The sequence below is a fragment of the Sander vitreus genome, chromosome 17 (assembly GCF_031162955.1).
Source record: "Sander vitreus isolate 19-12246 chromosome 17, sanVit1, whole genome shotgun sequence".
In the NCBI taxonomy this organism is placed as follows: Eukaryota; Metazoa; Chordata; class Actinopteri; order Perciformes; family Percidae; genus Sander; species Sander vitreus.
Genome location: NC_135871.1, coordinates 18,670,234 through 18,698,228, shown reverse-complemented (window position 1 = coordinate 18,698,228; position 27,995 = coordinate 18,670,234). Strand labels below are relative to the sequence as shown.

The following is a 27,995-nucleotide window of genomic DNA, read 5'->3' as shown; positions in this document are numbered from 1 at the left end:
TGAATGAGCACATATTAAATTAAACACTGGTAGCTCCTCTTCAACCCGGAAAAGGCACAAAAATGACACTTACTGCGTATCCCTGAGTTCTGAAACAACTTAGTGAAAAATCTGCTTTTTATAAAAAAAAGTTTTTAATAACATTTAAATAATAAACTCTTCCTTCAACCAATTCAGACATTTTTTTAATGTTCAAAGAAATCACACATAAGAAGAGAGCTACTGTACAATACCTTCTCTGGGTCTCTGGTGCATTGTCAGAGGCCTTGACAGTGAGTGCGTAAGATCGTCCCACAGTCAAAGTGACACCAGGCGCTACAGTGATGCGTCCAGTGCGATTACTAATGATAAAATGTCCCTGGTCACCAGCCAGTATCTCATAGGTCACCAGACCGTTCAGTCCCTCATCAGCATCTGTTGCTGTTAACTGGGAGAATAGAGGGAGAGAAAGAGATGGATACGCATTATAATATGTTGATATTTGTTCTTTGTAGTTTTACAGATGGACTTCTGCACAGCTGCCTGCAACATGCTTACTGAAGCAGTCAAGCTGTAAATATTTCACAGTAGGGGGTTGTGACTGACTTCAGTCAAGTTGCCAACCCATAGTAGAATCCATTTTGGTTCCCTGTTATCAACTAATAGAGACATGACCTTTGTTTCATGTAAAGATAAGAACAAATGGTTGGCATTTAGCTGGAAGTATACACGCTACTGATGTTGCAATCTGAGCAACTTTTTCTGCTGGCTGCATATCCTCACTCCTAGTGACTGCAGTTTGGGGACCTTAATAAGCTTGGCTTGGATGTCATAAATTCCACACTACCTTTGATATGAGATGGATTACAAAGATGTGGAAAGACATAGACTGTTATTGAATAAATTAAGCAGCCACAATTTTCTTCAAGCCCATTATTTAGGGCATCCTGCTGCTTGTAATTATGGACCCTCATGGTGTTGTTGGCTTCATATCTTTCAGGCCTTGGAACTTTAATCCAAGTTGCCCAGACCTCCTTTTTCATGCTCCTGATGTTGGCGTAAAAGCTGTAGCATCAAATAAGCACCAGCATCCTCTGGGGGCCTGCGGTTCTCATAAACGGCTTATAAAAATTGGTTAAGCGGTCATACCAGACACTCTGTGACCCTTGGCCTCATTTCAGGGAGGGCGAAATGGCTGGTTTTTAAGACAGATTAAACTTGACCTTTTCAGTGTCTGACATTTTTTTGGAGAGGCTGTGCTGAGAGGACAGATCAACTATAAGATGGAAAGATCATGCTCCGACTACCAAATAACAGACAATGAAATGATCGAACTCCCCACATTAATACATATAGCAGAATAGGGTTATTGATTTACATTTTGAAGACTGTGTGTGCATTTACATGTGCCTATGCATGTCCTTACACATGTCCTATGCATGTGCATGTAAGCTGGCTTTAGTTGGTATTAGTATGTGTATATGTGCGTGTATGAAAAGAAAAGAAAATCATGACCTTTAAAGCCAGTGCTCTAATGAAATCAAGTACATTCTGAAAATGTATCAAAGCATATAAAATCCTGTTTTTAAAATCCTTTTCATGCAAGGGGAAATATTTCTAAATGGTCATCACTGATGCCAACCACAATGAATTAACTTCAGTCATGATAGCAGCTGATCTGCTGGCTAAAAGGTTTCCCAGGCCTGTGCACTGAGGATGGAAAGAAACATTCTCTCTGACTTGTCTGTCATGACTGCAGATGAGACGAAGGGAACTGTTCCAGGGGTTCGCCTTTCAACACAATGCACTGGATTGTTGTGGTTATTTTCTTTGAGCATGAAAGAATGTGTGTGTGAGAGAGATTCTGTGCGACAGGGACAAAGACGGAGGCGTAAAGCAGAGTGCCAGAGCAAGAGACCAAAAGAGAAGGAGAAAGGAAAAAGAACGATTGCTGGATTGATTACCTGTAATACCGTCTCCCCCGGCTGCATGTTTATGAAGACTTCAACGCTGTAGGAGACCTTCGCAAACGTGGGCGTATTGTCATTGGCATCAATGACCAGGATGTTGACAGTTACTGGTCTACTCTGCTGGACGCCATCTGATGCCAACATCTGTAAACACAAGAAAGGGAAATGAGGAAATAAATCACAGAGAAATGATTTGTTTTTAATTTAAGCTTATGCTTTCAGGACTGTTTTGCTTTGATAAGACCACTTGTCAAACTTCAACATGTTTCGTATATGTTAATTTTTTATTTTTCATTCGTTGGAAATGCCTTCAAAGAGATGAGAAGAGAGAGCATAAAAGTTGCCTAAAGGACAGTTTGCGAAATGAGCAAACTGCATGTTTATGTGTCCTTGGCAGCTCTGATTTCTAGTACTTGGCAGCGAGAAAGAAAATGGACTAAGTAGAACAAAAAAATGAAGTATAAGAAAGAGGAGATCTAAACAACAACTGTGGCTTCAGCAAGAAATACGTGTTTCTGTGGGGGGGAATTGCTTTTCCCCAAAAAGATTTGCACTTTGCTGAAATGGAAATGATGCGCCTTGTTGGTTAAGCTGTACATCAGGAGGGTGCCTTTAGGAGCAGTTAAACATTCACAGTGAAGGTGTTGTACAGAAACACATGATAGCATACAGTACATGACAGCAGCTACGTTCTCTCATATCAAACAGTGTCTCTGTTCTCCAGCCAGCCCCCAGAGAGAGATGCCAGACAATTTTTGGAAGCCAAGGGAGAAAACAGATTTGGATTGACTGAGTCATCACAACTGTATGTATGAACACTCCATACTCCATACAAGTCCCTGCACAAACACACATAACAGATGTAAACAATGTCATGCCTGCCTCCTCATCCCTCTCACACACACACACACACACACACACACACACACACACACACACACACACACACACACACACACACACACACACACACACACACACACAGTAAGAACTGACATGAAACATGAACATCATAACTGTTGAAGGATATTTATCTACATTGGATTGTGTGCTTTCTCGCCTTCCAGTCCAGGATACGCAGAGTAATTATAAATTATGATCTGATGCTCATGTTTACACAAAGACAAGATTTCTCTCAATGACACTCTCTGAAATAACATATTCAGAAAAGCAAAAGCACAACTATGAAAGCCTCAATGTGTTATCTAATAAACATTATGTTAACAAGCTTTTAGCAAGAACTCAGAAAGCACCAAATTCACTTGTAATGTCTGATAATAAGGCCAATTAAGATTATTTCTCCAAAATGCCATATCTATTCTTGCAGATCAGTTAGAGTTAAAGAAAAACATCTGACACATGAATCATACTCATTGTATTGGCTCATGTACTTATGTATTTAACTAGTTTTATGTAAGATTTGGAGACAATGGCAGGTTGTGAAATGGAAGTGCAGATTTTGTACAGCCTGTGTAATGAAAGCAAGCAGTGGCTTCAGTCCTCCGTCAGTATCTACACAGGATGCGATCAGGCACAGTTCTGCTGTGTAGGTAACCTGCATTTTGGCAGCGCTCAGAACCAAATATAAACATGAACTGATGTTATCAATCAATCAATCATTTATTTATATAGCACTTTACAGTAACCATCAAGTATCCAATGTGCCTTACATCAGAAACCAAGAGTAAAACACTATCATACAACATATAATACAAAAAAGAATGAAACATAGAAAACAGTAAAATCAGAAAAGGTTACATAGAAACAGGAGAGGGAAATTGTCACACCACTACTAGGTATTAAAAGCCATTCTAAACAAATTTCTATTTCTAAGTTTTGAGTTTGGATCTAGCTACATCTGTAATAGCGCTACATCTGTAATAGTGCGAATATCAGGGGGTAACTTGTTCCAGAGTCTCGGGGCAGCAACTGCAAAAGCCTGATCACCCCACCGTTTATACCTTGACCTTGGGACTTCTAAAACCAGTTGATTTGAAGACCGCAAGGACCGGTTGTGCTCACGCAGGGTTGAAATCTCGGACAAATAGTCCCGGGCCAGGCCATTTAAGGCCTTGAAAACAAACAATAAAATCTTGTCAAAAAGCAAGCAGCATTTTGCACAAGTTGAAGATGTGAGATGGAGGTTTGATTCAAACCAACATAAAGAGCATTACAGTAATCCAACCTTGAACTAATAAAAGCATGGATCGCCTTTTCTAGATCATGCCTGTTAAGGAAAGGCTTAACTTTAGCCAGGAGACGAAGCTGGAAAAAGCTCATTTTAAAGGGGTGATTAAGTGATTATATAGGATATTTTACACTGTTCCTTAAGGTCTCCTAGTAGGGTATGTAACATTGGTTTGGCCGAACATTGCCCGAATGCTATTTTATTAGGCCCTTAACTACCCTGTGAATATGGCTCTATTTGGAACAAGAGCTTTTCTTCCAAATATGGTATGCTCATGAATATTTAGATGAGCTGCGCGCTGATTGGTTTGAGCGAACCACATAGAAATACATTGGAGACGAAACAGCAGGTCTCATATTTCAGACACTGCAAAGTTATACATTGTGGCTATTTCATTAGTAAATTCACTTCTGAGACTTTTTTAAGCGAGAAATCAACTTTATAATGCTGAAATATGGGCCGTTTTACGGCTAATTGCAAATTTGGTAAGACGTGTCGGACTTTAGCTAGGAGCTCCACACAGTCTGACGAGAAAGCGGCAACCTCCATACCCAGTGAAAGTCACCGTTTCCCTGGGTACTGGACTACTGGAATACTCGGGGCTCCGTTGGAGCTCCGCACAGCTGGCTGGCTGCCGAGTTGACGTCAACTAGGCGGCTTGTTGAGATTTGCAGAGGAAAAGAGATGTCAATGGGATTTTGAGACAATGTCCAAGTTACCCACTAAACTGTCATTATTCAACTATGACAAGGTAAAATTGGTTTTGCATTCTATCACCCCTTTAACAACATTGCTGATTTGCTTGTCAAATTTCATGTTGCAATCAAAAGTAACCCTCAAATTTCTGACAGCTGGCTTAAGGTATGAAGCCAGAGCTCCCAAACTCCTGGACCGTTTGGCGTGCCTGAAGATGGTAAGAAGGTTTGTGAAAGCCACAACTTAATATCATTAATACAACTAAGCAGGGAGTCTAGCGCGTCATTTGGTTTCATAAGTTGTGCTTTCATATAATAGCCCCTAAAGGCAACAGATATAAGGAAAACAAGATGGGGCCAAGAATTGAACCTTGGGGTACCCCACAAGAGAGAGGAGCAGTTGATGAGGAGAAGTCACCAATCATGACAGAAAAGCTCCTATTCGCCAAATAGGAGCTAAACCATTGAAGTGTCGAGCCTCGGATGCCTACACAATGATCAAGGCGAGAGAGGAGCACTGCATGGTCCACTGCATCAAACACCGCTGTGAGGTCCAAAATCACTAAAACAACAGGATTTCCGGCATCTACAAACAAGGCAATATCATTGTGTACTCTCAGCAGTGCAGACTCAGTGCTGTGGCGTGATCTGAAACCAGATTGAAATTTTTCAAACACAGAGTTCTGTTGCGAAAAGGCTTGAAACTGTATAAAAACAACTTTTTCCAAAACCTTTGAAAAAAAAAGGCAGATGAGAGACTGGTCTAAAATTGGACAACACTGTGGGGTCAAGATGACGCTTCTTAAGTAGGGGCCTGACCACAGCATGTTTAAAGGCAGCTGGGACAGAACCTAAACTAAGACAAGAATTTTAAAAAGTAAGTAGACTTGACCCAATGGTGCTATTAAAAACCTCCTTCGCTATCCTGGCGGGAACAATGTCTAAGTGACAGTTGGTAGGTTTCATGTGTTGCACTACCTCAGTAAGCAACGTCAGAGAAACTGGCTTAAATTCTTCAAACACAGCAGAATGCATAGCAGCAGCAGGTACAAACACATTAAAATTAACACTGGCGTATTGCCTGACAGATGCTACTTTGTCAATAAAATAACAGAGAAACTTCTCACAGGTATTGGCTGAAACCTCTGTCGGAGCAGAGGTGCATGGATTCACGACAGAGTTAATAGTATTAAGCTTTTATATTAGCTATGACCGAAGAGAGATGGTGCATCTTCGCCACCTTCACAGCCTTCTGGTATGCGGCTAGACTGTCATTTAATAAACCCAGTGATACATGTAAATTGTCCTTCTTCCACCTTCGTTATGTGTGTAAAATGGAAGAAAATAGAATTAAAGCCTAAAAAGATGCTTCGGGTGACAGTTACACAGTAAAGTGTGAATGAAACAAGCAGACGACTCAAAAATCACACATCCTGTGTAGACAGTCTGTCAGTTCATGTCAAAAAGCTTGTGTAGCATATACTGTTTAACAATATAATTGATTAATATAGTGTGAGAGATGGATCAAACTATGATCCCAGTATACACTAGGTATGTGCCGTGATCGGATTTTCACGATAATTCACAAAATATCTTAGTAAACGTTATTATAATAATAATCATCAAACTTTCCTGAAATACTACCATTACCGCTAAAATACAGAGCAGCGCATGTTTAAAAAAAATAAGTTTATGGTCCGACTTACCTGTCCATAGGACGTTTTTGAAATGCAAGGACTTTGAAGTAAGTGTGTGATAAATCATTTTAAAAAGGCACCCAGAAAATAACAGCGATGGACAGTGGCACATCGCTGTCATGTTCTGGGTGCCTTTTTGAAATGATCCTCTGAAAACTGTGATAATCACAGTATTGTCACCATCAGAATGTTTCACTGTGGTATGTGGTAAAACCGGTATACTGGTATATGACATTCTCATTTATTTAGGATGAAATTATTAATACTGTACCTACCAGCAAATGGTTGATACTTTACAAAATGTTAGTTTTTCCACAAGCGTGTGTGTAAAAGGGTTAGGCCATTACAAATACATATATCTCAGAAGCTATCTAGCCTTTAATGTACAGCAGGTCTCTGGGAAACATGTTCAACAACAACCACTACACTATTCACCAAGCAATGAGCATCATATTTTACTCTGGATGGAAACGCTGATGTTTCAGACAGATGGAAAAGTAAGTGAGGCTGATGATCCTGGAATGGAATTTCTCTTTTACAACTGATATTTAATGCAGAAACCATTCCAAAGAGCTGTATTGAACAGTCAACTGTGCAAAGCAAAAACACACTCTCAGCTCTCACTGTAATGCGCAGTCAGAGTGGATCCTGAGCTTTAAATATTTTTTCATACTTATATACTAGAAACAAAACCAGCATTTGAGAAACTTAAATAAGCCCACGAAAAACCAACAAGACTTCGGACCCGGTGTCCATTGGAATGGTCATGACATATTTTTGTCTCTAAACCAATAAATACTCTGTAATTGAATGATTTCAGCAATGCTGGTTACTGATTGGATCCTGATTATCCAATCAAAATCATGTTATGACTTTGGGCACGTTCTGAGAGAGTGACAGACATCGGACAAGACAAGCATGGCTGAGTGACTGCAGAGAGGGAAGAGTAAGTGCCCATTTTTAATCAAAAATATAAATTTATGTTCATGCTGGCCAAACAAATGGGCTGTCAGTATAATTTTAACTGTTACAAGTGATAATATTTGAAGTTATTTTGAACATACAGTGGGGCAAAAAAGTATTTAGTCAGCCACCAATTGTGCAAGTTCTCCCACTTAAAAATATGAGAGAGGCCTGTAATTTTCATCATAGGTACACTTCAACTATGAGAGACAAAATGAGAAAAAAAAATCTAGAAAATCACATTGTAGGATTTTTAATGAATTTATTTACAAATTCCTCGGGAAAATAAGTATTTGGTCTCCTACAAACAAACAAGATTTCTGGCTCTCACAGACCTGTAACTTCTTCTTTAAGAGGCTCCTCTGTCCTCCACTTGTTACCTGTATTAATGGCACCTGTTTGAACTTGTTATCAGTATAAAAGACACCTGTCCACAACCTCAAACAGTCACACTCCAAACTCCACTATGGCCAAGACCAAAGAGCTGTCAAAGGACACCAGAAACAAAATTGTAGACCTGCACCAGACTGGGAAGACTGAATCTGCAATAGGTAAGCAGCTTGGTGTGAAGAAATCAACTGTGGGAGCAATTATAAGAAAATGGAAGACATACAAGACCACTAATAATCTCCCTCAATCCGGGGCTCCACGCAAGATCTCACCCCGTGGGGTCAAAATGATCACAAGAACGGTGAGCAAAAATCCCAGAACCACACGAGGGGACCTAGTGAATGACCTGCAGAGAGCTGGGACCAAAGTAACAAAGGCTACCATCAGTAACACACTACACCGCCAGGGACTCAAATCCTGCAGTGCCAGACGTGTCCTCCTGCTTAAGCCAGTACATGTCCAGGCCCGTCTGGAGTTTGCTAGAGAGCATTTGGATGATCCAGAAGAGAATTGGGAGAATGTCATATGGTCAGATGAAACCAAAATAGAACTTTTTGGTAAAAACTCAACTCGTCGTGTTTGGAGGGGAAAGAATGCTGAGTTGCATCCAAAGAACACCATACCTACTGTGAAGCATGGGGGTAGAAACATCATGCTTTGGGGCTGTTTTTCTGCAAAGGGACCAGGACGACTGATCCGTGTAAAGGAAAAAATGAATGGGGCCATGTATCGTGAGATTTTGAGTGAAAACCTCCTTCCAGATCTCAACCCCACAGAAAATCTTTGGAGGGAGTTGAAAGTCTGTGTTGCCCAGTGACAGCCCCAAAACATCACTGCTCTAGAGGAGATCTGCATGGAGGAATGGGCCAAAATACCAGCAACAGTGTGTGAAAACTTTGTGAAGACTTACAGAAAACGTTTGACCTTTGTCATCGCCAACAAAGGGTATAGAACAAAGTATTGAGATGAACTTTCGTTATTGACCAAATACTTATTTTCCACCATAATTTGCAAATAAATTCATTAAAAATCCTACAATGTGATTTTCTGGATTTTTTTTCTCATTTTGTCTCTCATAGTTGAAGTGTACCTATGATGAAAATTACAGGCCTCTCTCATCTTTTTAAGTAGGAGAACTTGCACAATTGGTGGCTGACTAAATACTTTTTTGCCCCACTGTATATCATATCATTAATTTATAGGATTTTTTCAATCAGTCCTATGTCCATTGCAATGGACATCAGGAGATGGGCAGGTTTAGCTCACGCTCACGTTTAGTGTCAGTATATAAAGAAACAAAATGCCTGTAAGCTTTTCATAGGTAAAGTATGGTGTCACAGTTTATTTATTCATGATTACAAAATTTATATATATATATATATATATTATATATATATAAATATATATTTTTTGTACATAATGTTCTTGTAGAGTATAAAGTCGAAGACTTCCTTGAACGTCTCTTAAATGGAGAGTTATCTGAACTTGACTCCTTGTACTCTGGAAATGAGGAGGATGAAACCAGCAGTGAGACAGGTGGTAAGTTTAGAAATGAAGAGTGTTTTTAATTCTTAGTATGTGTTTTTTATCAATTGAATGTCTTATATGTAAGATATAAATAGAATGCATGATAGTTCAAGAGTAAGAATACATAAAATGAGTTAAAATGTGATTGTTTTGTTATTAGATTCAGAGAGGGACAGTGGAGAGGTTACATGCATGCCAGAAGAACTTGATGTGGCAAATGAGATTGAGATAGAGGAGAAAGACAGTGTAGTGACAGAGGAGGACAGAGGAGGACAGGAGGAGATGACAGTAATCATTGATGAACAAATGGTGCCATTTCACGGAACTCTGTCTGTCAAACAGTTCATCAAAGGCAAGCCACACCCATGGGGGGTGAAAATATACTTCCTGTGTGGGAAAAGTGGCATGGCCTACGACTTCCTGCTGCACCAAGGCACTAAAATGGAGCTATCACAAGAGCACAGGAAGCAGCTAGGACTTGGAGCTGGAGTGGTGTACCATCTTAGCCAGCGGATCACCGAGGCCAACCACAAGTTGTATAGAGTCCACAAAACAGTGGCAGCAAAACGTGGAAGACCCAGTATGTCTCCAGAACCACAGCGTGTCCCCCACAGACCAGCTCACAGACCAGTCCAGGATGTAAGGCCTCTACGTGAAGTTCAGTATGACATGGTTGACCACATGCCAAATTATGATGAAAAGAAAGAGGCTACCAGATGCAAGATGGCATACTGTACAGGAAAGATACACGTCTTTTGTGACAAGTGCAACATCCACTTGTGCTTTGTGCCACACCGAAACTGTTTCAAGGCTGCTCATCGAAAATGAGTATACATGAAAACATCCACAAGCGGATGTCTTCTCAAGTTCACCTTCCAGTTCCATTCCAAGTAAACGTGCTATCAGTTCATTAGCCTACTATAAAAAGTATGGTTATGTGTTGGAAGTTCCACGATAGTTTACTGAAGGAAAAACAGATTTTTTTTTTTGTTCAGGTAATCTTATCTACAATCATACATCTATTGTGTTCATGTGCATGTTCAGATTGCGTCATTTCTCTATCTTCTTGCAGGCTCTGGGTTTTCCTGGTGATGACCTCACTGCTGTACCCTACCCACGCTGAGATACCCCTATCAAGTCCATGTGCATGTTCAGAACTGTACACAGACTCAAAACCATGCAAACATCCAGTTCCAGATGTTTAGGTCATACCTGATTGATTACTATGTGGAAAAAGTCAGCCTTATTTTTCTTAAGTTTTTATGACATTTTACGCCCATCTTGTCATGGCGTCCATTGGAATGGACATGAACAAATACTATTAAAAACATGAGTTACCAAAAATTAGTTTTTTTTCACTTTGTTTTTATGTTGAAGATGAGTCAGAATCAGTTAAAAAACATTTTTACCCAGTCAAAAAAATGCGGGTCTGAAGGAACATTTAAAAAGATGAAGAGAGAGAGAAGTTTGACATTTTGGGAAAATGATTATTTGCTTGCAGAGAGTTAGACAAGAGATTTGTTTTTGTGAGTGTTTGAATGATTTGTAACTATTTATACTGCAGATTGTATAGCTACAGTCTATGGTGGCTGAGAGAGCTCAAGGCACGGCAGCTTAAGAACCACAAGCAAACAGATAAAACACAAGCAAATTAAGAAACACGTTCATCAATTTGACAGTAGATAAGGGACATATAGGAATGTGCTGGACAGAAGACACAATCAAATAGAGAAACACTTTAAAACAACAGGACTATAAACATTTCAACACAATAAGGTTTCCAGGGACACTAAAAACTGGTTAATAATTAACCAGTTTTCAAAGCTAGACATTCAGCTAGTATCTTGAGTAATATCGGAATCAGATGGTTAGAATGTTGTGACTAAAAGAATTATGTCAGCTCATTCTCAAAAATCATTGTCAAATGGTTGTTCATCAGTTTTTAATGTTGACCAGACATTTTCATTGTGATCGGTACAACTAGCAGTGTTTCTATATTTGTTCGTGTTTTCTGTATTGAGATTTATTTTTCGAAATGCTGCCTTTGCATTGTCAAACTGGTGAAGATGTGTTCTTTATTTGTGCTTTGTGCTTTGTCTATAGACATGAGTTTTCTTAATTTACAGTGTAGCTCTACATGGTATAAAGTGGAGATTAATATGAGATAAATGTTGTTGTTTTTTCCAACTGAACGTACAAAGCTAAAGTAGTCGGTTGTGCCTTTGGTTCACCTTTGGATGGACATTTGTAAATTCAGGCACTGCTATTTGACCACTGATAAAGGTCATATTGCTCAAAAAGTGTCAGGTCAGCTCTGTATCTGCAAGTGCCTTTTGGTATAGAGCTAACCTGTGACTTCTATTAATATACACAGAATAGGAGATGTAGGTCACAGGGCTCTAGTGCTGTCTTGCAGATAACTAGTACTGAGTCCGAGGCCTACCGTGAAAGTATAGGCCATCTGCTTCTCCCGGTCCACAGGTTCGATGAGCCTCAGGTAGCGGATTATCCCAGTTGGGGTCAGGCCGAAGAGCGTGGTGTAGTCTGCCAGGGTAATTCTTACCATGGGGTCTTTTGTCTTCCAAAAGAAAGATATACAAAAAGAAGCATGTTACCATGGTGACATGAGTGTTTCATCTTTTTTTTTTCCCAAGCCGCAGCTATGTGGCTGAGAAATCAGACAGTACACTTTGGTCAGCCAAAGAGTTGAAAACGTAATCTGCTGTCTTCAGAAAACAGAGAAAGAGCTGTGGACAGAACCAGAAAGCAAAGTATTTTTAACATGTTAGTATCAATAAAGAAAGCAAGAGAGGGAAATTACTTCTGCTAAAACAACGTCCACCCATTATAGCCTCAGTTCATTTTTAGGGAAAAACAATATCGACCCCATTAAGCAGTTGTTAAAAAGTATGGGTTTTACAGCTTTTGTTTTGGGTGTTGAGATGCTAAATAAGCTTGACAACATTTTTTTAAAAAGAGCCAATCACCAAAGATGTGTCAACACTGCTGTGGTTAGACTGTGTTAACAAATAAACCTGGGGTCTATTGTGGTCCATTGCTGTAAGTCGGCTTCGATTCACGTCCATCAATGAGTCCTCTTAAGAGAGTTTGGTAAACAGCAGGACTCTGTGGCTTATTGATTTAGTTATCTCTGTTTTCACTCCACTTTGATTTGTTAATCTTCTCCAAAGACTGAGTAAAGGGATATTTTAAAAGATGCGCTAAAGGTAGTAGTCAATTGCTTTGGCTGTGTGTGACAGTGTGTTTTCACCAATTTAAATATAAATCTTAAAATGCAGTTAGGGTATGATGGAATTTAAAGCGACACACGCAAACATGCACCCACACAATCACACAATGTTAAATGTGTCAAACAAATATGTCAAAAACACCCCCAACTACACACACGACAACCAATTCATAAAATAAAAAGAACATTCTTTTCAAAGAGAATAACTGCACAACTTTTGACTGAAGCAATTGTAGAAACCACAGCAAAAAGTCCTGCATATAAAGAAGAAAAACACAGCACAGCAAACAACACTCCAAACAACACTCTGATTAGATAAAAGTCAGTGCATCAGCTAGATTAATCTACACGCACACCAGTCATTACCGGAGACCTGCATGGCATTTAATTCACTGTTTATGACAGAAAACATATCATTTCTGTTGTTGCAAACACACTGGAAAGCTCAAAATTGTTGTTTAGGATGTCTCCAGTAGTGATGAGTGTTCTGTTTGTTTTTACTTTTTGCAAAGTGATGCATGAATTAACGGTAGGTATGTCCCGAATCGATTTTCAGACTAGGTATCAAGCCGATAAAGGCTTCTTTAATGGATCAGCTTTGGCAATGTAAAGCCAATCCTCTTCTGATGCTTTGTTTATTGTACTTATTGCGGTCCAGTTATGGCACCTGTCAAAGCTTCCCCATATGTAAAAAAAACACTGGAACCACTTTCTAATGCATAGCTTAGCGGGAAACTAAACAGCAGACGTCAGTTTCAAGTAATTATATCCCCACTGTCATTGTGCCACAGCGAGCGAAGCAAGTACTTTTCAGGTACAACAAACAAACAAAACAAATGTGTTTAATCTTCAGCATTTTAAGTGGAGATGAAGAGAAGTTCTCTAAATCATGTCCAAACTTTATTGCCTCAACGGCCCAAACTGACACTGCAAATATATTATGTAAAACAATACAGGAAGCTAGAGCCTCCATTAAATATTGAAAGAACACATTTAAACTTGAACGTGATGCACGTTTAATGCAAAGCTGTTAGGCAGTCATATCTCTTAATTTAATTGGCTTTAAGGATATAAATGGAGGCCTACTTTAAGCTATTAAGTGTCCACAGTTCAGCTGTATTATGCAGGAAAACATAAATATTGGATTAATCTCTGTATCAAAAGAAAAAATACCCTCAATATTAAAAGAACTCACATCGGTGATTATGAGCAAATGATCGAGACATCCCTATATTGCACTCTGTTTGTGTGTGTGTGTGTGTGTGTGTGTGTGTGTGTGTGTGTGTGTGTGTGTGTGTGTGTCTGTGGCATTGCATCTAAAAGTACCCCTGTTTACCTACAGGTGTATCACCAGGAGCCAGCTACAACAGGGAAAGAAATACAGCAGGAAAATGACTCATGAAAATTTTACTTTTTGTGAGTACACAACAACACCACATGAATAAATTGGGACCTTTAATCAATATTTAATCAATGCACTACAAGTGCTTTGTGTTTGTATGCACACATGCATGGGTAGATGTGTAAAGTGTAGGCAACGGATAGCATAGTCTGAAAAAATCCCTTTCTTTCTACCTCCTCAATGTCATTATCCAGAATGATGATTCCCAGGGCAGCAGTTAGGTTGGCACTGGCTGAGATAGTCGTACCCACTGGGGAGGACTCACTCACATATCCCTGATAGGTAGCAAACTGGAAATATGGTGCCTGGTTGTTCTCATCCAGGATGTCGATAATGAGGTCAGCATAGGCTGGGAGGGGGTGACCGTTGTCCTGTTCTGCCTGACATGAAAAGAGAGAGAGGAAGTCATAGTCTGTGAGTCAAAAATCAACACACCTTAAAGGAAGTCTACATTTACTATGAAAAAACTGATAACCAGTCTGCTGGAAATGTACTAAGAAGTAAAAAATAATGAGTTGGATGATGAAAGTAACACACTTAAGAGTTATGCTCTCCCAACTCTTATGCAGGCACAGGGACAGAAACGCATAATTTTTTCTAAGTGTCATTTCAGTTACAAAAAGTTACATTGACTAAATTTAATCAGGGGTCCATTTAGGATTAGGCCTTAGTAATTACCAGAGCACTTAACGCAAATACCATCATTTGTCGGGGGGAGGCAGTAATTAGTGGCTGTTGCTGCTCCATCAAATGGGTGACCAATGATAGAAGGAGACTCAATGGAAATATTACTCGCTAAGTCAGTGGCATAATTGACCAATAAACTAGAAGGCAAGCTACTAGCACTTTTTTCCAGTGTGGTCTGTCTCCATTAATGATCCATTCAGCAAACTGAGCTGAATCCTGTGAGTTTCTGTATAGTATCTGCGTTTTGCCTGAAAGCTTAAATAAACCGTGGAATAGTTTGATATGAAACCATCCCAGTAGACACCTCTTCATCTCTTTTGACATTTTAAAGGTCCTATGACATGCAGCTTTCCAGAAATTCAGCCTTGGTGCAGAATTACAGCCACTACGAGCCAGTCCCACAATGAGCTTTCCTTAGGATGTGCCATTTCTGTGTCTGTAGCTTTAAATGCTATTGAGGAGGAGAGAGGTGGGGCAAGGTGGAGGCTGGGGGTGTGGCCTTTACCAACTGCAATGCTTTGCTCATTTGCAAGCCATGATGTCTCTCTCTTTCTCATGGGCGGGCCAAATTCTCTGGGTGGGCAAATCAGAGAAAGGGGAGGTAACCTTTCCCCTTATGACGTCATATAGGGAAGATTCCAGATTGGCCCATCTGAGCTTTCATTTTCTCAAAGGCAGAGCAGGATACCCAGGGCTTGGTTTATACCTATTGCCATTTCAAGTCACTGGGGGACCATAGGCAGGCTAGGGGAACTCATATTAATGTTAAAAAAAGTGAAATGTTCATGCCACGGGACCTTTAATATCTTTCTCCAAAAACTGACATAAAGCATTGAGTCATGGAAAACAACTCATTTAAAATGTCACCTTGCAGGTCGGTCGGCAATAGTAAGTAATAGTAAGGTTAAATTTCCTGAATCAGGTAATAGTCAGTTCTTGAAAAAAGTTCTACAAAAACTCCTACAACATGAAATCAATATACTTACTTAATCTATAAAATACTACAAAATACTAGAACATGCAGTGTAATTGGACATAATAAATGTTACAACACAGCTTACAATTTCCAGAGCTGTACACTCTTCCAAGAGTGAAATGTTGACTCACCTGCATTCAAACTGTATTTTTGTAATATACAGTGGAACACAAACTGTATCACACAATCACCAGAGCGTAAACATTCCTTCCGCTTCAATTTCCAGGTCAGTTGGTGGGTGACATGATGACTGCTTAGGTAGCACAGCAATTTACCTCAAATCAAAATGTGTGTTTCAAACTAAAGAGGCTGCACTTTAACCCATGTTGTGTCTTACATCAGCACAGTGAGACCAAACCAAATCAATGTGGTCTGGTCAGGCTGTCACTGCAATCTTTCCCCTTAGCACATACGTATGTCACTATTGGCTCCCACACTGCGATGCTTCAGAAACATTAAGGCTTTGAAAATACAGATGGAGTGGGGGAGTAAAGTGACATCAGTTTAAGCCATGACCTGGAACTAATTCTGTACATTAGCTCAATTTCACTGGGCTTGTGTTGCAAAGTGCCTACTGTAACAGAAGAATATAGGTATACTGCTAAATGGTTAAGTGCTGGGGCCAAAAACAAATCTGTACTTTCTTGTTTATTGTCTTTATGTATATCCTATGATTGCAGATGCCTGCTAAACACTTTTAGGCACATCAAGTTGAATTTCACTCCAGTTTTTATTGGCATCGCTATGTTATGCCAGATATCTTTCCCAAACCTCTTCTACCTTTTTCCCTTATCTGAGTGAATAAACAACACCCACACTGCGCTGACCCAAAGATCCAATCTGCTCGCACAAACACCTGAGGGAAAAGTAGTGTCATTGACAGACAAAGTGTGTGTGCCTGAATGTTCTCTATTCTTCTCGACACACACATTTTTGTCTGAGAGAGACAAAGCTCCCTGGTGATTTGGCTCTTTAGTGGTGTCCTTATTTCTTGGAGGCAGTGTTAAATGACATATTCTCCACTGCTACAACACACAGGTCTGCAGGAGATTCACTGTTACCAAAAGTCACTGTTAATCAGTCTTGATTCTCCTGTCCTGACTCCATTATCCTCAGAGTGTCATACTGTATCTCTTTGCTTTTCTTTTAAAATGTTCTATTTAACCAGACTATTGCTCTCCATCTCCATCTGCCTTTGTCACTTGTCTTCATTTCACTCCAGTCATCCTGGTGGATACGACTCTATCAGGATCAATCATAACTGTTGATGAACAACAGATGTGTTTTCTAAAATATGATTGAGATGCTGCAGCTTATTCCACCATTGGCTTTTTTTTAATCTCCTAAAGCATTAACTATGTACACCACATACTGTGCTGCATCAGAGGACTCTTAAGATACCCAAGTCTAATTCTCACTTTCCTGCCCCCTGGAGTCCTTGAGCAACGGCTCCTCCCCCATCTCTTATGACTCAGGTAGATAAGGCTCCTACAATACTATCACATCACACATCTCTCTATCTATCTTGGCGTTTCCCTGCTCCCCCTTTGAACTGTCTCCCTTCCCCACGATATGCACAATCCTCCGGAAGACATGCAAAATGCCTCTCATATGATCAATCTCCCCTCACCTTCTTCCTCTTGTGGAAATCAGCTCTTCCTCTCATCTTCTTGCTCCCCAGCTATCCCAGTAAACAGCAGGTTACCCAGTGCTCAGAGGTGTCTAGAGGTTAGTGATGGGTGGATAGAAAGTTCATCTGCACTGCTGCTCTGCACCAGCAGCACCGAGGCAATCCCTGACTCTGCTCTAAATTAGGATTCATGGGACCGCAGCAGACTATCCTTCTGCTAAGTCCATAAATCATAACATCTTTTTCACCCCCATCTCCAAAGCAGCTAAATATACAGTAAATGGCCTTCAGGACTGAGGTTATCTAGGTGGAGCGGGTAAAGTTGCATCCTTAAGTTATTGAGATATGAGTTAAACGGGATATGGCACAATCACATTAATAATACAGGCTACAGAATTGGGATGTTTTAGAAAACTTTGCAGAGGCACACTGGCGGTTCTACACTGAATTCCACCCAGGGCGAGACCCCCTTCGATTTTGCAGCATTACTATATATTATAATTAGGGCTGTCAAACAATTACATTTTCTTAATCGCATTTAATCGTTGAATTTCTATAGGTAATCGCGATTAATCGCATGTTTTATCACATGATTCAAATTCTATTATTTTGCATTTCAAAACTGTTTTTAAGTACATATTAACAATGGAAAGCCATTCTTACCAGTGTATCTTGATTGGGAATCAAATGAATGCAAGGAAAGTGACTTTATGAACTTGATTTTAAGATTTGTATTTGTTTATTATATATTTAATCTAGTCACACATTTGAATTTAACAACAACTTTGAATGCACCACGAGGCTGTGAATGCACCGTCTGTGTTTTTCCGACAACAGCAGCTGCAGATTGTTACATCCCGGTCTCGGAATCCTCTACAGTGAACTACAGTCACACTTTACACCGTTTAGCTTTAGCTGTCAGCATTGTAACCATGTTTAATCCAGCGTGTTAACTAGCGTCATGTGCAGCGATGTTTCTGTTGCCTGTAATGTCTGTTTCAGAGCATCAGAGAGAAGCGCAGACATATCAGTGGCACCAGAATAAGGCACCGAAATCTGCGTTGCTATTCCTGCAGCAGCAGGATGTGTTACGAGGAAGTACGGCAAAATAGTAGCCTGTTAGGCACGACGCAAAGCCGAGTGAAGTGAAAATAAATTAATAAATGGCGGCATGCGATTAATACGATAAAAAAAAAGTTCTGATAACTTATACTCTCATATTTTGTGCAGAATTGTGTTCATTGTCTTTTGAAAATGTTGGAGGTGGAGATTGTGCAACTTAAAAAGTGTGTTTCCTGTTGTAATTGCAATAGTTAAATAACTGCATTCTCTTAAGTGTGTTTTTCAAATGTTCTAATGAAGGATTTGTGCAATTAAGAAATGTAATTTTCTCTTCACTTATGTTCTTATAATAATATATATAAAAATGTGCCAAAAATATATCCAAATGTAACAGAGTCCAAGTAATGATTTTTCTCTAAAAATCTTCTTAAGTAAGAGTGAAAAGTATGCTGCAATCAAACTACTCTGACAAGTACAATTTATTCAAAATAGTTACTTAAAGCTATAGTGTGTAGTTTCTGTCGCCCCCATGAAGAATTCTAAGTAATGGCAACAAAACTGTGCCACGACCACCCCTCCTCCACGCAGTTGCTGGTAGCCAAGGAGGACACGGAGGATTAAAAAAACATGATGGACTCTTCAGAAGAGGTCATTATCTTCACTCGAGCTTCTGCGCAGGAAAGTCGCCGAACGACACAATCTTCTGAACATAGCCATACTGAGAAATACACAGAGAGTTGTGTGGAGCTGATAGTCTTAATTAGCTTTGTAGCAACTCATTTGGCAATGGCTTGAATGTAACAAACGTTTATTAATATCAAAAAGTTACGCACTAAAGCTTTAAGTATGTGTAACAGAGTAAATGTACTATAACTTGTTACTACCCACCTCTGGTGTGGGGTTTAGTTTCAATCAAAAATCACACAGTAAATCTTGACATCAGTATAGGTGATGTCCTGTACAGTGTTGGGAGTAACGGCGTTTAAGTATAACGGCGTTACTAACAGCGTTATTTTTTCGGTAACGGAGTAATTGGATTAATTACTTTTCCCATCGTTGCAACGTCGTTATCGTTACTGAGAATGTAAAGTGGCGCGCTACTACAATTTGGTTGAATGAAGCGCGAGGTGTCAGGCTTTGGCTACACATCAGCTGCCTGGAGAGAGCAGGGGTGGGGATGATGACACCGTTACAAATGCGATGATGATTGGCTGGGTGGGCGGATGCCCTGCTCACACTGTCTCACTTCACGCTCTAACTACCACTAAACACAAGACAGCAACAATGGCGACGAGCCAGGGAAATTCAAAGGTAGCGTTCTCAAACTGGAAGTACCGGCACTACTTCTCGCTCATTGAAATTAAAGGCAAGAATGTTTATCTAACATGCACGCTATGCCCAGGAAAAAAAACTTTATCCACGTCTGCCTCAAGCAACTCGAATCTTATGAAGCACCTCAATTCAACACATGCTAACACGACACATGTTGCTGCTGCTAACCCAACCCCAAGCCCAAATGCAGCTAGCGTGAGCTCCAGCGAAGGAGACTTACTAACTCAATTACTTTTTGGGAGAAGTAATTTGTAACTGTAACTAATTACTTTTTTAAAGTAAGATGACCAACACTGGTCCTGTAACCTTTGATAAAATAAAACTAACACTTATTTAGGATTTTACTGTTTACCTTGATGATGAGCGTGAACCTTTGATACAAGTCCCTGCTGATAGGCTTCAGAACACGTAGCTCTGCAGTCGTTCTGTTCAGGGTGAAATACTCTGGATATGTGACTGGATGACCTGCAATAAAGAATAAGAACATTAACTGATTTGGATTCAGTGTACTTAATGGTAACATCACAATGAACATTTAGAAGTGAAGTCATGGCAGGCCCACTGAGCCAAAGAACATTGAGGGCCATATTTTAATGATCTGAAATGCAAGTATCAAACGCAAGTAGCTTTGTGGGCAGATCTCGGGCGCTGTTGCTATTATACTGGCGCTAATTTAAAATGGGTTGGTCTGAAGTAGCTACATTACTCATAGATGTAGTTTGGGCGTAACGTGCAATAAACCGATCAGAGCGTTATCTCACTAGGCATGGCAAACTCGATTCCTTTTAAGGATTCGGGTTATTCTGAGTCACTCACTAAACTGATCCGGGTTGTGCGAGTCACTTGAGTCACTTGAGTCAGTATTGTATGCTACATCCAAGGCGAGCTTTTGATTTGGATAAAATGAGCGTGAGTTCTCGAGTGAATCCCATGGTCTGCGAGCTTCCGGCTCTGAGTCTGCGGGTCGGGACTGTCTCTCTGCTCACTCAGGCGCTTGAGTTGACTTGTGGAGTTGCTGTTGCCTACGAAATTGTAAGTTATAAAGCTTTTTGCAGCTAAGATGGCTAGCATAGTAGAAGCTAATGTTGCAAGAGGTTTGTGTGTGGCGCTGTTATCATTTTAGATTGAATTGTAGTAGGACTCAACTGAACCGGGTTAATAATACTAGAGACTCGCGATTCGTGAGTCAATTTAAAGACTCGGGTTAAAGATACGAGTGAATCACGACTCGAACAGGTCTATATCTCACATTCCCTTTAACAGCAGGCACGCTTTGTTCCATGGCGGATTGCTATTATAATGGCGGCTTTGCAAGGCGCACGCTCTTAATACATCCATGGGCGCACGCCAGGAGCAGTTCACAGCCGAGGAGACCGACGTTTGCTATTGATTTTTCTTTTTGACAAAATGTAAATAAAGCAATGTCACAAAAACATACTTTCCGATGTTTTGTGCTCACTCTCACTGAATCACGAGGTTATGAATGCATGGTGATATTTTTGCAATGTAGTCTAACATTAGACCGAGATTACCTCACTACAGACGATGCAGCTCTTCTGTCTCTCCTCTCCCGTGCTGCTGCTGGGGGGCATTTGGCTTAAGTGGCATAGGCACATGCAGTTCAACATCACATCTCCTTAAGTCCTCTAATATTTCCTCATTTATGTCATCAACACATCCATGAATCATGGAAATGTTGTGTAAAACAAGGTCATATTTTTCCTTGTATTTATGTATGGTTTGCAAAAATGGGAACTGCTGGGTCCGTGAGATGAGAGAAGCAAAGCGTATGCATACTCTACATTACGGCCAAGCATGTGCCCTTAAAATAGAATCTGAATAACGCGCCACTGACTTCAGACTAGGTTTTTCCTGGTCTGTGGCGGAATTGTTTTCTGAAAATGCAAAATAGCCCCAGGGACCGTTTGCGCCGGAACATGCCTCCTCTTTTCGGTGAAATGCCCCCGGGAGCACAAGTTCATTCCCTAATTTACCGACGTGAGTCCGTGGAGGGAAAAGTCTGCTGTGCGTCGGGTGCAAAATAGGAATGATACATGCGTAGGTGTACAAAGTAAATTGCGCTGGGTGCAAGATAGGGCCCTGAATGTGTAAACTTAATCAAGATACGTGATGAACCTACCAACCAGGATGTAGTAAAGAATGCTAGGTCTGTCAGATGGGGGCTGTATGTTTCTGTCCATGTCCACGGCCAGGATTGCAGGGGTCACATTTAGTGGGTTCAGTTTACTCTGCAACAAGGGTAGGGGTAGTCATTTAACAACACAGCAAGACAATCAGATGCAAATCCATTCATTTTCTGTTGACTGTGTAGTTGTGGCCTAGAGTTGCACAGATATTGCCTAAAATAACTTTGAGTGCATTATTATGCAGAGACAGGCATTTTAGTGTCTTATGAAACAGATAATTCAGCTTAGAAAGGATATCATCACCCCTGGAAAACCTATTGTGTGCGCTATATATCAATATTTTGGCTGCTGTATAATCTTCTGTGACATGTTGTATATCACTTGCACTGTGCTCCTCTAGATAAAAACTGCTCTATAGAGAAGCTGACCTGGACTCTCTTCCTGGCCCATTAAACTGTTCTCAGCTTTTCAAGGGGATGAAAGGAGCTGCTGTGATTGGGCATTCTAGAAGACTGAATATGTGGACTTGTAAAAGAAAAAATAATATTTCTCATCTCCAATTAAAGAACCAAATGTTTGATGTGGGTCAGTGTATTAGCAGTCATAATCCATAGCACACTGGCCAATTATTAGGATATTTAATTAATACGCCAGTGCTATTAGATCCATTTCTCATCAGCATTCTTCTAAATATGCCTAATAGAGTTGCACATCAGGGATAATCTGTTTGTGGTGCTATAGGCTACTGTACTCATCAGCACTAATTAACCAGCTCTACCTCTACACTTTTGTGACAACATATGGCTAAGTGGGAATATGTTTAGCACATTACATTTCAGAATACCTCTCCTCATGCAAAATGCCTCCATATGGCTGATACAGTATGCTTGAGTATGCTAAGAGGCCTGTGCTAAACCTCCTTAGCGTAGACAGGCACACGGCTAACAGCTCTCTGGCAGGAAAAATCCCTCCCTGAGGGGGATATTTATATCCCTCTGCTCTGGAGTAATCCTTACACCCCTCCCTAACCAGCCCTCTCGCTTTTACAATGTCTGGAGGTGCGCTAACTCAAATCCCCCTAGCTCTGCACAATGATGATTAGCTATAATACCCTCCTCCAGCAGTCATTATCCAGGGGACTCCAGAGCACGCATTATACTGTATCCCCTCAGGGCAAAAAATAAATACAGACCAACTTAATAATGCCTGTCTAGCCATTGTGATTAATTACAATACACTCATCAATTATGGGAAGACAAATCTCCCTGTGGACAGATATGTTAGCATTATGGTTACACTGCAGAATGGAGAAAAATCAGAGACCAACCAAAAACTGACTGAAAATGTCAAAGCTAATGTATGCCATTCCTAAAAAAACTGTTCTGAAATTAAATTGCACACTGTTTAAGGAAAGTGAAATGAATGATAAATATATATAAATAAATTTCTTCACAAATATATTTTCAATTATTTGTTCTTATATTCTATCCTATTATTATTTCATGTATATTGTATCCTATTATTTCATATATATTCTGTATGTGTCCTCTGTGTCTGATATTTTGCTGCTGCAACACTGAAATTTCCCATTTTTTTGGGATCAATAAAAATCTATCTATCTATCTATCTATCTATCTATCTATCTATCTATCTATCTAATGATAATGTTATTTAACAGACTTAATAGACAGGCAATATTTTGGAAAAACTCTAAATGTAAAGAGGAGACATTTTAGAGAGTACATAAGCTTTGGCAGGATTTCGAGGGGGAAAGGCAGAAAGATAGGAAGAAAGGCCAACATTTTCTTACACTAATGAAAAACCTTTGGTTTGTGCAGCCGGTGCTCCCAGATCCTGCATACTTAGCAGCCTGCAAACCTTTTATCATAAATTATACATTACATGGGTAAACTATGAATAGAAAGTCTGGACAAACAACTCTGACTCACTATGGCAGCTCCCCCTCAACCACAGGTACACAGGAATCCATGAACAGGCAGTACTTGCACGTACATGTATACCGGTCGACTGTATAGCCTTTTTTTTATTACTCCCTCACTCTCTGTAGGCCTCAATTTACAACTTTTGATTTTCTCAACCAATCTACAGTAAATAGCTCATGTTGTGTCATTATTGCAGACTTATGTGCTGTTTAATCTCTTTGTCTGAGTTCAATACAATTCATGTTCCAAACATGTCAAAACCAGTATACATTTAACCCATACTTGATGCAGTTTTTCCCAATACTGCTTCAGAGCAGAATTCTCAGATATTTTTATTATAACTTTCTTAAGCTTCAGTTAGTGCTGCTAATGAAACTATAAATTGGTTTGCCAAGCTACAATTAACAAAAATGACAAAGGAACATGGCACTTATTTGTAAATCAATTCCATATAATAGAAAAACGGAAATGCTCTGACATTACAGCAATTCTTTCACATTAACAACATCTACTGCATGAAAATGAGAGAAAAAAATTAAACTGGCAGGTCTACACCAGAGTCTACACCTTAAGACATTTATGTTGATCAAGAGCTAAAACTACGACAAGAACATTCACACTGTTGGCCAATTTAGAGTTTCTAATTCATACCTCCTGTACAGTGTCTTTAGACTGTGGGCGGGAACTGGAGGAGGACCCATGTGATGACGCGGAAAACATGCATGTTATTACTCTTCTGTTTCCAAGATGAAGAGTAAACTGTCAAGTTCAAGAAGTCCTATGGTGCCCTAAATCAGTGCATCTACAGTTCCAACTGATGGCCACTGATCAGACTTCATCTGTTGGTGAAGATCATGTAATATGATCGAAACCTCCAGAACAGTACTAAATAGACCTTGAGATGAGATTGTTTTGAGTCTAGTCTAGTTCAATACAATAATTCAGCATAGTCCCACTCAGTTAGTTTTACTTCAGATCTTTTGCATAGAAATAAACAGTAGATATATATTTCTATAGACAGACAAACTAACTAACTAATTAACTAAATAGTGATACATATAATACATTTTTGTGCACCGCCTCAGACTCTTTATCTCAGCTGCCACACTATCTCTCCCCCTCTCTATTTTTCTTGCTCCCATAAATTCCTGTTGTGTTTGACTGTCATCCCAGGTCAACTCAGCCTTCAGCTCTAATTGCTGGTCCAGCAGACCAGAAAATGCTCCTGGAATAATCATGCTGAGACACAGCAGCAAAGTTTACTCGGCCTCCAGGTGTGAAGGTAAAAACAAGGTGTAAGCGGACAATTATGCTATTTAAAAGGTGTGGAATAGTTTAACATTTAGCAAGAATGTACAAAATGCATCCAGCACAAATGTATCACAAATCTGAATTACACGGCACATTGCACATGAACACAGGATGACAGGAGATAAAAACACAACCTGCATGCATGAAAACACAAATATGCACCTACTATTAAAAGAAGGAATGCTGTTACAATGACCTTGTGGAACAGCAGCATGTTTGCCTGTCTACCTGGTTCTTACCGGTTGAGTGAATTCAGGGATAGCAACACGGTAGGTGAGGGGGTTGCAGTCACGGGTGTTGTTCACCAAAATGCAAGGCAGGAACATGGGGCCCAGGTCGTCTCCGTCAAGAACGTCCACAGTCAGAGTTGTGGTAGCCGTTAGTCTGTTGGGGGGGTAGGGAGCGCGGTCCTGGAAAATGAACAAATGCTTTTCAATTTCAACCTTCAAACTCCCAGACGATTTGTTGCTATGTGCACTGGGGCTACTAACTGCTTAAGCTAAAATCCATAACAGATCTCCGCAGCTGTTCTTCAGCATATATTACAGTGGTGGCTGTTATGGAAGCTCACAGTCATGCATTAATTCTGCTGATTTTATTCTTCAGTTGTTTGTCTGCAGGAAAGGGTACTGATACAAATTTTGTTTTGTACTTTAAGTAGAACCAGACCATGATCACTGCTAAATAAAAATGTGTTATCTTAATGCAATAAGGAAAACCTGTTCATATCATAAAAAAAATAGAAAAGTTTTATAATATTTTGTAGGAGCTTTTTGATATCTACGGTGTTATTGTTATTTGTCTGTGATTTTTGACGGTAGAAAGTGCTGCTTCCTTCCATAACAATCTAACGTTAGCCTACTGCTAACTGTTAAGCAGCTGCATGCTAACGCCAGACAGCTGTAATCTTGGTGGCCAATGTTGGTCATGTCTCCCCCAATTTCGATGTCTGGTTGTGTAGTATTTGGTTTAGAAGCCTTTATTTGTGATTTTTCATGGTACAAAGTCCTGCTAAAAACTCTGTTGCAGTAGCTCTAGCTGCTACTAGTGAAAAAAAACTGGAGAGCAGCGGAGAAGACGCTGGCCAATCAGAGCAGACTGGGCTTTTTCGGAAGGGGGCTAAAAAGAGACAGGTGCTCCTACAGAGCGTCTCATACAGAGGGTGAATACAGGTGCAGCAGCCATGGGCAGTATGAGAAAAATAAAGTGTTTTTTGAACATTAAAGCATGTAAACATGTTCTAGTAGAAACACAAAATGAATGTATGAACCTATAAATGCTATATAAAAGTTTCATCAATCATTAAGTTAGCTGCCTGATTTGCTTTAGGTTTTGTCACAGAAAAAAATCATATCCTTGGCAGAGGGCTTGTCAACTAGTACTAGCTCCCACTTGTCTATGTATTTGAATGGAAGAGATGTTACATACAGCATGTTCCCTATAAATTATACTAAACCTTTCATCTTACGGAAATAACTCTTAGCCATAAAACATGTCTTTTCAGCAGCTTCCCCCTTGTGGTACTGTTGCTTCCTAGAGTGGTACCCTGAGAAGTGAGCAGCACAGCACTTCAAAGATTTGTGCTGTTAGTGTAATTGAACTCTTGACACACAGCACAGAGTTCTAGTAAATACAACGTCTTCTTTCTTTCTCTACTCTGACGCCCTCTTGCAAAGACAATGAAATCTCCTTGGAGGACCTCATGCCAGGGTAAAGGGTTGAGTCTTTTGCTCCTTTATGCAGGAAATGGAGCGAATAGGAGATGAGCTGAATGCTTATATGCCCTGCAGTACTTCCATTTTATAGTACAGAGTGTAATATATGACCATATGGCTTGTAAGAGTTATTTATCAGTGATCGGAAAGTGATTATAATGATGTGAATTGTTGCTTGTTTTTTCCGTAAAGAGAGATTCTGTATATTAAGACTCTCAGGTTTTAAACAACTAGTGCAGTGCCTGTTGAAAATGTGCCTGATTGGAACGGGCGATTGCTTGGCCTGTGGTATTGCTGCTTGTAGAATTCTTCAAAACCAAATTGTACCCCAAAATTACTTAAAGAAGGACCCCAAACCACTTAATATGCACCTCCACTGTATAGCCTACTACTGACTTACAGTGTAGGCTACATCTACATCAGAGGAAGACAGATTCAGAATGCAATCAGAATATATCACAATGAAAATGTGGAGTAATCAGACATTAGCCTCATGGACTCATGGCAGTGTGCTACCATAGACTGTTAATATTAATGGACAGAGCATGTGTGATGTCACCCATTGGTTTGTGGAGATCTGCTATACGTTGTCAAGTTTGCCGTTAGGGGCGCAGCCATCCAGGTTGCGGATGTGATGATTGTAGACGAGAGGGAGGAGTGAGGGAGGAGCCACGTTACGTTACACACTTTCACTGGCAATCACATCATAGCCACGCCCTAAAACACCCCCTGCTTTATCGCCAATTTTAAAATCAACGAGACCATAATTCAAAAAATGAACATCATTCTGTGTTGCAGAAGACTTAAAACTAGCGATTGAGACTATAAACTCATTATGAAAATGTTTACTGAGGTAATAAATCAAGTGAGAAGTGGGTCACTTTCTCATAGTCTTCTACAGAAACCGAAGTTGTTTCCCTCTGCTGGAATTCAGATAGAATGCAGGTTTAAGGCACTTCCGCATTTGCAGCACTTCGCCGAACCGGATGCATTGTCCATTAATATTTACAGTCAATGTGTGCTACGGACCGTGTGTGTCTGTGTGCGCGCGCACGCAGAGAGAGAGAGAGAGAGAGAGAGAGAGAAAGAGAGGGAGAGGCTCTGAAGGCTGGAAAGACTAGTGGAGTGGAC

The 27,995-nt window shown here is 40.1% G+C and overlaps 1 protein-coding gene across 1 annotated transcript in view; it reads right to left on the bottom strand.

Annotated features, from left to right (window-relative positions):
• Positions 1-27,995, bottom strand: part of LOC144532682 (protocadherin-15-like) — a 240,273-nt gene that overhangs the window by 84,909 nt on the left and 127,369 nt on the right. Inside the window, exons 8-14 of the mRNA XM_078273587.1 lie at positions 25,389-25,559; positions 21,889-21,997; positions 20,101-20,213; positions 14,235-14,441; positions 11,853-11,987; positions 1,944-2,093; positions 234-427 (exon numbers count right to left, since the gene is read on the bottom strand). Coding sequence (XP_078129713.1) covers positions 234-427; positions 1,944-2,093; positions 11,853-11,987; positions 14,235-14,441; positions 20,101-20,213; positions 21,889-21,997; positions 25,389-25,559 — 1,079 coding nt within the window. The remainder of the gene's footprint in view (positions 1-233; positions 428-1,943; positions 2,094-11,852; positions 11,988-14,234; positions 14,442-20,100; positions 20,214-21,888; positions 21,998-25,388; positions 25,560-27,995) is intronic.